At 33.9% G+C, this 13,061-nt stretch overlaps 1 protein-coding gene and 1 long non-coding RNA gene across 5 annotated transcripts in view; one reads left to right on the top strand and one right to left on the bottom strand.

Moving 5' to 3' along the window:
• The window catches only part of LOC147837146 (uncharacterized), a 158,348-nt gene that overhangs the window by 108,322 nt on the left and 36,965 nt on the right, over positions 1-13,061 (top strand). The gene's annotated exons all lie outside the window — the stretch shown is intronic.
• kiss1ra (KISS1 receptor a) overlaps positions 1-13,061 on the bottom strand; it is a 28,389-nt gene that overhangs the window by 5,029 nt on the left and 10,299 nt on the right. For both annotated transcript variants that reach the window (XR_015477808.1, NM_001105679.2), the window contains 2 exon segments: positions 10,582-10,717; positions 5,832-6,070 (listed from right to left, as the gene is read on the bottom strand). Coding sequence is in view for 1 of the 2 variants with exons in the window: in NM_001105679.2 (NP_001099149.2) it covers positions 5,832-6,070; positions 10,582-10,717 (375 nt within the window). In the remaining variant the exon portion in view is untranslated.

Raw genomic sequence — 13,061 nt, 5'->3', positions numbered from 1 at the left:
AGATAGATAGATAGATAGATAGATAGATAGATAGATAGATAGATAGATAGAATAAAATATAAATAAACCAATATAAAACAAACAAAAGCTACATCAAATTGGTCATACAGCTATATTACTAATACATTAAAGCCAGTCTTCTTTTTCCAAAGGATCAGAATTATTTTTTTAAAATTATTTTCTAAAAAAAACAATAAGCAACAGGAGTTTTTGAATATTGTGTAAATTATTTAGATAATACTATGATTTTTGTGCACTATGAATTACCGGAATTGTCAATATGAAGGTCGCTAAAACTGAACTTTAAAAAATACATTGAAAAGCAAATTACATAAGAGAGATGACTTTAAAGTTTAATATATTTTCCTATTCACCCTCCCCCCCTCACATTAGACATTCACTATAGAATTTAGCAAACCCAATTGTTCTTAAAATCTACAAATATATGTATTTACAAGATATGTGTGTGCGTTTTTACAGCTTAATGCAAGAGTTGAAGCAAATAATGGCATATATTTTGAGGAATGCTGTCACAAAAACATATATTTCAGGCTGCAGATATTACAAAATCTCTCTGTAAAATCCTGGAGGGACTGTTTAGAATGTGTTCTTTCTTTTTTCAGCAAAACAATTCATGAATTCGTTAGTAAATAGTAATGATCTTTTTTTTCTTTTTTTGAGAATCTTTTTTTTGTCATCCTGTGTAACGATATTTACTTAGCATACAAGATTTATTGAACCATGTTTAGAACAACCATCATTCGATGACATACTAAAAAGCTGCATTTAAGAATTTTGGAGTAGTACCAAAATAATAATTAATTGTTATTTTACATGAATATATTCAACCACTATGTTTAACTCATTTGCCAGCAATAAGTTTTTTTATCTTTTATATATCACATACTGTATCTATACATATCACATATTACACAGAATTTTGCAGAAGTAAAATGACTCATAAATGAGTTCTTTGTGATGCTGACAAGAAATTTGGGCTTTTTTCTGTCTAGTAGTTATTTTAAGAATATTTAAAGACTCCAAACCCTATCTTTTATAATGAAAATGTTTTCCATATTTGAATCTAAATTATTATTTGCTGCTGTCTCTTATGTTTTCAATCATTAAAACTGTCATTTTCTTTTGCATATGTTTAGTTAGCTATGCACTTTTATTTGTACCAAAAATAACACACAATTTGTTGTAAAACTTTGATTCCCTGAGTTAATAAATAAGCCCTTTTTTTGATTCTGGATAAAAGTCATTATTCATGTAGTAAATCTGTCGGCTGTGGAAATGAACCGTGCAGACTATTGCAAAAGATTAAAAGTGAAGATCAGATGACAAAGAAGATAATGAGACAAAAGAACATCCATTAGGAAAAAGGGAACAAAACAAACTCCAAGTTATTTCCACAGAGATCATTGCAGGTTTAATTATAAGGAGTTAAAAATCACATCTAACCACAATAGAACTCCTCAAAACTTGCTTCAAGGAAAAAGACACGTAAACTATTGCAGTATGGTGACTCAGGAACTGTGAGTAAGAGAGAGGTCACTCAACTGCAATGTGGGAAATTTTTTTTTTTTTTCTCAGATAAAACAGAGCTTTTAGGAGCTTTTAGGCTGAATTTCAAAGAGAATGTGTGGCAAAAATAGCACTGCCTACGTCTCAAAAAGCCAGTATATCTACAGTAAAGTGTGCTGGTGGCTGCATCATGCTGTGTGATGGTTTCACATTGACAGCGAATGGATCTTTTGTCAAAAAGGTTAAAATGACAGTGCAAATAATAGAAAAATACTGAGAATAAAAAAAGAATTTTAGCCACTGCTTGCAAATTGTGAAGTACAGGTGACTGAGTTTATAAGGGTTACCATACAGTTGAAGTTTTTTAAAAAGTTTTTTTTTTTAAAGGTTTCCTAAATGATGTTTAAAAGAGAAAGAAGTTTTCTCATAAATTGTCTGATAATATTTTTTCTTCTAAATACAGTCTTATTTGTTTTATTTCAGCTAGAATAAAAGCAGTTTTTTATTTTTTTATGAACCATTTTAACTACAAAATTATTTAGCCCGTTTATGCAATTATTTTCTTTCCGACTGTCTACAGTACAAGCCATCATTTTACAAAAACTGGTCCTACTTTATATTAAGTGTCCTTAACTACTATGTACTTACATCACAACATAAATACAATGTACTTACTGAGTTTATAATGTATTTGAGAACACTTGTGGTGCTTTTGAGTTGGGATAGAGGTTGGGTTATGGACAGGTTTGGTGGCATGGGTATGTTTAAGGGTGGGTTAAGGTGTAAGGGATTATCAACAGTGTATTTACAAATGTAACTACATACATGTATTTAATCAAGCATAAGTACACAGTACATACATGTATTTACACAATAAGTACATTGTAACAAACTATTAGTTCCTATGTAAGTGCATATTAGTTAAGGCCACTTAATATAAAGTGGGACACAATAACTCGCCTTGTTACCCTAACCTGTGTAGTTAACCTAATTAACCTAGTTAAGCCTTTAAATGTCACTTTAAGCTGTATAGAAGTGTCTTGAAAAATATCTAGTCAAATATTATATACTGTCATCATGGCAAAGATAAAATAAATCAGTTATCAGAAATGAAATATTAAAACTATTATGTTTAGAAACGTGTTAAAATAATCTTCTCTCTCTTAAACAGAAATTAGGAAAAAAATAAACAAGAGGGCTAATAATTCAGGGGGGCTAATAATTCTGACTTCAACTGTACATTTCCGTTTATGTTCATAATAAAAACATATTTATTTAAGTATAACAATGTAATTTAATTATGTACTGTATCCACTTTGTGCTCTAGCAACTCTAAGGCAGAGGGTTCTATTTAAATTAGATTATTGCTGCATATATATATATATATATATATATATATATATATATATATATATATATATATATATATATATATATATATATATATATATATATATATATATATATATTGTCCTGTCTCTCTAATTGTTTATTATTGTTATATTTGTAAAGCGCTTTGTTCAACATTCATGTTGTTTTAAGGTGCTATATAAATAAAGTTGACCTTGACCTATTCCATTGGAAAGCATAAACAAATTAAGTTTGCTTTCAATAAAATGTAAGTCACTTCAGGGAGAAATGTCTGCGAAATCCATAAATGTAAATTGAATGTGTGATGCTTTTAGTTTCATCTGTTTTCAGCTATTTTTATTTGTTTAGCAGCTTCAAATTGCAAACCGATATTATATTTGAATCAATTATCATATTAGCACAGTGGCTGCGCACAACGGATTATATCGTTTGTTATTCAACATTTAACTGCTAAGAAAGCAGACGTCTCACATATTTAAAAAAAATATACACTCACTGGTCACTGTCCAACTGCTAGTTATTGCATTTTTTCAATTAGCCAATCATATGGCAGCAACTCAGAGCTTTCAGGCATATAGACATGGTCAAGAAGATCTGGGGAGGAAAGCTGATTTAAATGACTTTGAATGTGGCATGATTGTTGGAACCAGACGGACTGGTCTGAGTGTTTCAGAAACTGCTGATCTACTGGGATTTTCACGCACAACCATCCCTAGGGTTTACAGAGAATGGGCCGAAAAATAGAAAATATCCAGTGAGCGGCAGTTCTGTGGGCACAAATGCCTTGTTAATGCTAGAGGTCAGAGGAGAATGGCCAGACTAGTTTAATCTAATAGAAAGGCAACAGTAACTCAAAAAACCACTCGTTACAACCGAGGTATGCAGAAGAACATCTCTGAAGACACATGTTAAACCTTGAGGCGGGTGGGGTACTGCAGCAGAAGACCACACCGGGTGCCACTCTTGTCAGCAAAGAATAGGAACCTGAGGCTATAATTCACACAGGCTCACCAAAATTGGACAATAGAAGATTAGAAAAGTGTTGCCTGATCTGATGAGTCTCGATTTCTGCTGCAACATGAAAGCCAACAAAACAACTGCGTGATGCTATCATGTCAACATGGACCAAAATCTCTGAGGATTATTTCCAGTACCTTGTTGAATCTACAGCATGCCACAAAGGATTAAGGCAGTTCTGTAGGCAAAAGGGGGTCCAACCCGGTACTAGTAAGGTGTACCTAATAAGGTGGCCAGTCAGTGTAGGTTCGATATGGTTGTTTTTGATATTTTAGTTTCAGTTTAGTATGTTTTTCTGTTCTGTTTTCTTGGTTACCATTGTAGCCAAATGTGTACTTTCAGTTGTGTTTATAGTCGCTTGTTGTTTCATTGATTATGTCCACGTGCACCTTGTTTGGATCATCAGTTTAGTTGTGTATTTTAGCTCCTAGTTTTTTGCTGTGTACTGTTTGATAGTAGGTTTTTTGCTTTGACAGATTGTGGCTTAAAGTCTCTCTGTAGTCATAGATTTTATCTAATAAATCTAATTTCTTATCATCACATGACATGGAAACACATTGAGCATGTATGCAAAGTAATGCAATTAATCAAAATTCAATTTTAGCCTCCAACGATCGAAAAAAAATAATCAAGATAAAATGATTGTTGTGCGAGATTCCATCCTCTTTCAAGCAGTTCACATTCATTTCTCTGCAAAGGCCAGTTTAATGTGGAAATCAGTAAAATTGTGTAGCATGACTTTTTCAGCATGCAACGTGGTTGATTTATTGAAGTGTAATTGATTTATTCTTGGTTTAAAGAGACAGAACAGGCAGAACATGGACAGTCATCTTTAGCTCAAGGAGCATGCCTTAGTCAAATACTAGCAACAAAAAATGTGACAGCAAGCTATACTCCTGCTTTGACTGAAGGACATTTGTAGCTTTAATAAACAAATTAAGCTTACATTTTTCATTTATGTATTTAAGTGAGCATTTGTATATTTTCATTGTAGCTTTTTTTATTTATTATTTTTTAATAATTTTGACTACTTTTTTTTTTTTTTTTTTTTGCTTGTTTGGTTGTGAGTTTGGTTGTGAGTTTGTTTATTTGCTTGTTTGTTTTTCCACTATATTTTTAGTTTCCCATTCTGCTGTGGTTTTGATAATTGTGAAGATGTATAGGTGTTTTAGCAACTATATTTACTGAAAAAAATATATACTTGATTGCATCTTTAAATAATCAGCCTACAATGTTTTGGTCATGGTGCACTCACAATTGTTTTAAATAATTGTGATTATGATTTTCCCCCTTATAATCAACCAGCCCTATTGTTAATAATCTTTTGCCTTAACTTATGCGCAGCACTGACAATCTGCTCCACTGTCACTTTTTGTGAAAAATAAATGCTGCACAATGGCAAGTAACAATTTGGATTCATTTCGGCATATGTTTGAATCCTAAATCCACTGACAAGAAAATGAGTGAATTATACAAGGCCTATTAATATATTTTTAGTATTACTTTTAATATCAGACACATAAAGTTATGATATCAGACATCATTAACCTTGGCTAGACCATGCTATTAAACAACTAATGTGTTGTTAACGTTACACAAAAAGTCCTCCTATGTGCTGTCCGATTAGATTACTGTTTTTTTTATTTATTCATTTATTTATTTTTGGTAGCAGTTTATTTTGATGGTCCAGTTGAGTATTAGTACTGTCTGCTTAATATCTGTTGATGCTGCTCTCTTAACAGACATTTAACTGAATATAAGAAGCTATAACAGACTATAACAGAATAAAAGAAATCAATAGTTAATATCTCTTGGGAGCATATACACCTGAATTATAGATTAAAGCACACACAGCCCTTTACAGTATATCCGTTCAGCAGGGTGTCATCACTGATGGTTGTTATCTGCAATCTTACCTGATGGTTGTTATCCACTGGTTCCACCGAAGCCTGTCCCACTCTTTTCAACATGAAGGAATAACAGAAAGAGATGGTAATGACAGGCAGTAGATACACAGCTATGAACTGATAGAGGATGAAAGCTTTCTCATGGGTCTTTGATGGAAACCTTTCCATGCAGTATTTTCTTGGTCCATACCAATAGCCGTCTTCCAGCCTCTGGTACAGGAAGATCGGTATGGAAAGAATGAAGGAACCTTTTTGCATAAGAGAGGGGAAAATGATCAATTTTAATGCTTCTTCACTTATTTAATACTTTAAATATAAAGGAGTATTCTGGCTTGAGTGCATGTGGATACTGTTACGGACATGCAAGGAAAGTGTTTAAAACCTTTAATGTGGAACTTGATTTTTGTGTGAAAGCATTTACATGAAATCTTCAGTGTAAAAGTAACATTTTATTTGTCTAAACAGTCCTTTATGACAACTTTTATGCATAGCAAAAAACAACCCTGGCTCATTATGAATATGTACCCCTGTATACATTTCTGGAGAGCGTGAAATATGTTTTTGCAAATCCACCAGAGGCCACTGTATACAATTTTTCAGATCTCAAATTTCTCATTTGTGCCTGCTTTTCTCACATAAATCCACCAGAGGCTGCTGTTGACCCACTGACCGACCGATAAACCCCACCCATCCTCTTCCCTAAACCCAACCGACAGTGTTTTCAAAAGCAATCGTATGTGGTGAATCACTTGGCAAAATTGTAACAGCGAAAAAGCTGGTAAGCTGGTAGCGCGAAAAGAAACAGAAGCCGTCAGTGGCATCATACCGCTCCATAGTGTTTTAGGACAAAATGCAACCATACATACCTCTGGCTTCATAATTTGCACTCTCTGGAAATGTATACGAGGCTACATATTCACAATGAGCCTGTGTTGCAACAAAAGTTACATTTAGAGTGAAATTTAATCTGTAGTGCCAATATTTATTTTATTGTAGCTTTATAATAGACTGATTAACTTGACAATGAGAAATAAATATGATAAATCAAAGTTAATCACAAGCAACTTCCACAAGGATGTTAATAATATAGAAAAGGTCCACAGAATCAAAGTCTAAGAAATGCAAAAAAAAAAAAAAAAGGGGGGGGGGGGGATGTTATATAATAAATGTGTGTTTGACCTTTTACAGTTACTCACCATATTGGAAATAAAAACTATGAACCATTTTATCAGGAAACATTTACTGTAGCATTTTTAGTCTGTTAATAATTCACGCCTTCACCCTTTTGTATTACTCCACCACAGTGCTTAATTTGTGAATCGCAAAGTGCTGGAACAGATTGGGGTAACGGATCTGTCGAGCTACCCAAGGATGTAGAGGTGTCGCGCACGAAAATGGAGAGCGGATGGGGAGTGCTGTGGTGGGGGTGGGGGGTAGTAGAGGAATGTCGCGGACGTAAGTTAATAGCCAGGGCAGGAGTTGGTTGTCGCAGACGAAAGTGAAGAGGGTTGGAGAGTCGTGGAACTAAGTGAAAGTGAACAGTGGATGGGGAAGGAGAGCAGGTGAGGAGGGGGATCAGTAAAATGAAGTGCCAATTAAGCCCTGCTCCACCCACATACAGCGACAAGCAGAAGACACTTTACAGTTTGGAAAATATTACAGCTGTTGGACAACATAATGTTCTTTTGGGGCTTTTTAAGAAGAGAATGTAGTGGTTTAGATTGCAACTATGCAGTTTATTTCTAAGGATAGTGACTATTTTTAATTATTTATAATTTCTGATGGACAGTGCTTCGGCGACCATTAGCCTTTCTGAGCAGAGGAAAGACGGTTGACATTGTCCATCCACACGATCGTGACAGGGAGTGCATAATAAGCCCTTAGAAGTGAAAAACAGTGTAATTTCTAACTACAGCTGATCAAATCATTGTTAAACTGGTAAGAGACATTCTAAGTCGATCTCTCTCTTTTGTATATTGTAGTGCTGTATTTAGACCATGTAACTGTAGTGTATTGAGTGTGAGAAGGGACATATCAGGAATTTATGTATTTTGTGTTGGCCGCTCTATGTATAACGCTGAGTTTCTTTTTGGTTTGCCATCTGTTTGTTTCTAATGCATCCCCTGTTTTCATTACTGCAGACTAATTTAGTAAAAAAAAGGAAAGAAGAAATGCCCGCTTGTGTTTAGCGTTTTTCATTATCGCAAACACAACAACAATCTGGTAGTGTTGGTGCTGCTTTGGCTTTTTCGAGGATAATCATTGTGGTCTCCTGATTGCAACAGAGAAATACTGGGAAATCTCTGTAGACTGATGGCATTTCATGTTGTTCATGAAGTTTGTTGGCGATGGACGATGGCATCGTCTATCGACCAAACCCTATGAAGTAGCAATGGTTTCTGCTGTTCTAACGTCAGCTGCAGATGTGAATGAATGGTGGAAGAAAGTAGTTCCTCTTACAAAAGGGTTTTTAGACTCTACATGTTTGATTTTCTTTTTTATACACGCGATTATGTCGTCGAACTGTTGTATAAATGCAATATCACACTCGTAGCAGTGCGATGTGGCTGTATATCATCACATATGGGACACAAAGCACACCTCCCACCTGTGCAGATATACATCCATATCGCACTATTCGTCTGATATTGCTCATATATATGATATAGTAAATGTTATCTGTTAGAACGGTTGACCATTTTTCTTGCATGGTTCCTATGGTACTGTAAAAAAATCAAACTTTTATTATGAATACATATTTATTTTAAGTGTAAAAAGAAGCTTGATAAATATAAGAATAAAATGTGTTTTAGTTTTCATAAATCAATTTCTACCAATATCTGTGAACTTCTTGTGCAAAATACCAAAAATACAGAAAATAATTGGGTTTGTCACATATCCAGCATGAAGCATTATCATGTGCGCCTCATAGACTTCCATAGCATACTAATTCTAAAGAGATCAAGGCAAACATGGAAAACAATGATATAATGAATAGAGTGTCTATGGGCCAGGCACACACATTTAATGTGTAAACATATACATCAGATTGATTTTTTGACAGCTTATTTTTAAGGCTTGTAACAACTTACACATCACTGTGACTAAGACACGATGGCAATGAATTTTTAAAATAATTATTTTAAAAAATCTTATTATATATCTTATTAACTATATATTTAATTAATCTTATTATTATAACATATAGAATGTGTATTATGTGAAAAACAGCTATCCCACCAGGTTCTTTCTAATTCATGTTGCTTATATTCAAAACTGTGTTCAAATTTAAACACATTCAATTTTAAACTCGTCCCATATAATTAAATGTGTATAACTGTAAACATGTTTTGGGTTATTACACTAATTTGTTTCTTAGGTATTCAACAGCAGATGTTGAGGGTGGTGATTAAGTTGGATTTACATTTTTAAATTGAAGCAATTATTGATGTCTCAGAGAGAATACAATCTTCTGTTGGTTATAAATATATGGGGAAGTGTCACCTATGTTGATGTTAATATAACATTATAACCTTTTTGGAATTATATGGTTCTATCTGTACAGATTTGAGAAATAGAGTTTCGATGTTTTTGCATGCAAACAATAAAATGCTAAACAAGTATATTTCATGCACAAAAAATGACATTCACAATGGGTTTTTTTATACATAATATACTCTGATGAATTCTATACTATAATGAATTCAATATTGGGTCAAATTTTCAGTTAGATTTACAGGTGAAGTTAGCATTATTATTATTTTTGTCTTTTTTAAATACTTCCCATATGTTTAACAGAGCAATGACATTTTTTATGAGTATGTCTGATAATTTTTTTTTTCTGGAGAAAGTTATTTTTGTTTATTTGTTTTTTTCGGCTAAAATAAAAACTGTTTTTAATTAAAAAAAAAAACATTTTAAGGTCAAAAGGCTTAAAGGCTAGTTAAACCTTTAAATATTAAGCTTTATAGAAGTTTCTTGAAAAACAACTAGTTAACTATTATTAACTGTCATCAAATATAAAATAAATCAGTTATTAGAAATGAGTTAATAAAAACTTTTCTCCGTTAAACAAAAATGGGGGTTGGGATAGACAGGGGGCTAATAATTCAGGGGGTGGGGGGGTGGGGGGGGGCTAATAATTCTGACTTCAACTGTAAATGACACTTTGTAAAACCATGATTAAGTTTGTCTATATATAACCCAATTTTGGTTTAAAACAAGCTAGCATTTTAACAGAGTCTAGTGTTGTAACAGTGTGGTGACAGTTAATGCTGATTTATTTCATATTTAAGGACGATCCCCACCTCCCACCTTGATCCCCACCTTGATCCTTGATGATCCCCACCTTATCTTTTGCAGATATATATTTTCACTTAATATAAAGCTTCATCTTATCAAATCAAAGACATTTAAAGGTATAGTTCACCCGATGGTCTCATAACAATCATGTTTATGATTTGCCATGTTGTCCTGGTAATGTCAAGTTGTCATAACAAAGACATCTCAAATAATGTTACCTTTAACGGAGGGAATAACACTTAATGAAAGTTGTCATAAAATCTCATCTAAATCCATGACATGTGACATAAAGGATTTGGACAGTCTTATGAACACCCTTCATATAAATCAGCATTCACAAAGTAGTAATATGCCTGTGAATGTCAACACTGACCAAAATGTCAGATAGAACCTAAATTCTTCTGACTTTATGGTTATGTTTCTATGTTAGTTGTATGTAATGTACTAAATCACTTACCAATCCATATGCATATGCTAACAATCATAGCAACACGAGGGGTGCGATGGTGCAGGGATTTGAGAGGATACACAGTCACATAACATCGGTCTCCACTCATGGCCGTGAGAGTGATGCACGTCGCCTGTACCGTCACCTACACATCAGCAAACCTTATTGTTATCATCCATTCATATCATTATCAGCACATGCAAGACAGACACGCTTCAGGGCACCAGGGTAAACAGAAACGTTGGATTTAACTAATCTAAAATCTAGCACATCAAAGACATCTGCATAAAGCCTTTCAATACGGACCAGTCTTTAGCTCATCGCTTTTTGAATTAATTTGAGACCGAAAAAAAGAAAGCAGCCCCATTCATTTGTGGTTTTGTCTGGTGAATTAATTGAACTGAAGTGCCTGATTGCTCATCTTTAATTGAAAGAATCAGGTAGGAGGAGAGGCTTTAGAGAATAAAGTCAACCACATTTTTATGCAAGCCTAACTATCCCTGCGCACTTTGATGCAACAGGTGTGAACAAAGAACTGTTCCATCCCATCATCTTTTGTGTGAAGTAGCTAATGATTAAAGAAAAAAAAAGGTGTGCTTGGCCTCAATCTGAGGAGACTGGTGTGTTCGACATGATAAGCCTCACAGCTGCATTTGGACAGAATATAAAGAATACAAAATTAGGAAAGACAAAAGCCACTGATAAATTTATGCATTTAATCTCCCTCCTACAGCAATTACAAATGAGAGTTAGCTGTTCATTCATACTGCAATTTAAATCAAGTAATACTTTACAATAAGGTTGTATTAGTGAATGTTAGTTAATGGATTAGTTAACATAGTAATGGTGAACAATGAACGATGAACAACACATCTCTTAAGCATTACTTCAAGGTGCTGTATGTAAGGTTTTGACTCTTCTAAAGCATAAAAGTACCATTAATATGTTCGCAGATAATTAAGAAACATAACTGAACTTTCTTGTTTATCTGAATAGCAATGAATAGCAAAGTCAGATTTTCTGCTTCGAAAATGTGAGTTACGTGCAGGAACACTGGCTGTTCCAAGAACACTATCTCAAATCCAAGGATGCAGAGAACAGACTTGTGTTCTTGTGGAGACTTGTGGACCTGGTCTTGCCAGGTGTCTTCGGAAGAACGAACTTGAGAGACCGCGAGAACAGAGAACGCATGCTGTGAGAAATGAGATGCTGCGTTTTTCCTGATTGTCACAGGACTTTCACACGTTTTTAACTGAAAATCATTTAAACATTACAGCATTCATACAATGATTTGTTTTCCCCTTTTCAAAATATACACTCTGCATAAAAACATTATAAACATACGTTGCACTATAAATAAAACAGATTTTATTACGAATTTCAGTAAACAAACATCCTTAATGTGTTTATTCCTTTATTAAGATGTCCATGGAAATGTTTATATGTTTCATTTAGGGAAACTCCTGAGATAAATAAGTTATATCTCTGAACTTTAATTATAAATATATATAAAATGCTGCCTTCTTATTTCCAGTCGCAATGACTTCTGGGACTTCTAGAGCGAGATCGGTGCTAGTCTGCATCGGTGCATCCTTGATATCAAGAACATATCCGGGAAGTTTCACGCATCCTCTGTTCTTGCGGTCTTGAGTATTGGAACTGAACTTTGGCAGTTGATGATGACGTTCCACAAGAACACGAGAAAGCAAGACCGCAGAAGAATGCATATTGAGAAACAGCCCTTGTCTTTGTTTTGTTTCTTTTAACCCGCCTAATGCCAGTTTAGCCAATTTTATTCTAGCACCACGGGTTGCCTTGATGGAAAACATACTTTATTCATTTAGAAAAGCTCTCAAAGCAAGCATCTGTGACTGAAATGCGACCTCTGTTGGACAGAAGCAGAACCTGAAATGAGACGCAGATTCAGAGTTCCACATGAGGTTGTTATTAATTAGCAAATAACAAAAATATTACAAACTTAAATATATGGTGAGCAAGTTGCATTCCCATGACCTAACAACACGCTACATGACAAAATTTACAGTGATAAGAAATTTGGCCGTTTGCACCAGACGCAGCACGACAGAAATTTAAATACAGCCTTTCAGAAGCCCAGAATATGCACTCACACATGACATGGTAATGTTTATAATCTAATTAATACATATTAAACCTCTTTAACATTATTAAATGTAGATGCTGAATCACTATGTGCATTATTTCAGAGTTATAAAATTCAATTTCAAATGATTTATTTTATTTTAAAGATCTGAGGTGAACTATCTGTCGCTGCTTTCAGCAGTATGGTAGCAGTATGGCAATAAATGTCTTGTAAAATAACATTCAAACTCATATTGTTAGCATTTACCACTGAATGAAGCACATGAGGTGTACCTCAGGTAATCATGTCATTAGGTTTTCTGTTATTCAGCTACCAAAAATAGAAGCCTTTTTTAAAATATAAATTTTATGAAAACATTCATTTTAAT

Source organism: Danio rerio, chromosome 2, assembly GCF_052040795.2.
Source record: "Danio rerio strain M-AB ecotype USA chromosome 2, GRCz13ab, whole genome shotgun sequence".
In the NCBI taxonomy this organism is placed as follows: domain Eukaryota; kingdom Metazoa; phylum Chordata; class Actinopteri; order Cypriniformes; family Danionidae; genus Danio; species Danio rerio.
This window is presented reverse-complemented; position numbering and strand designations above follow the sequence as displayed.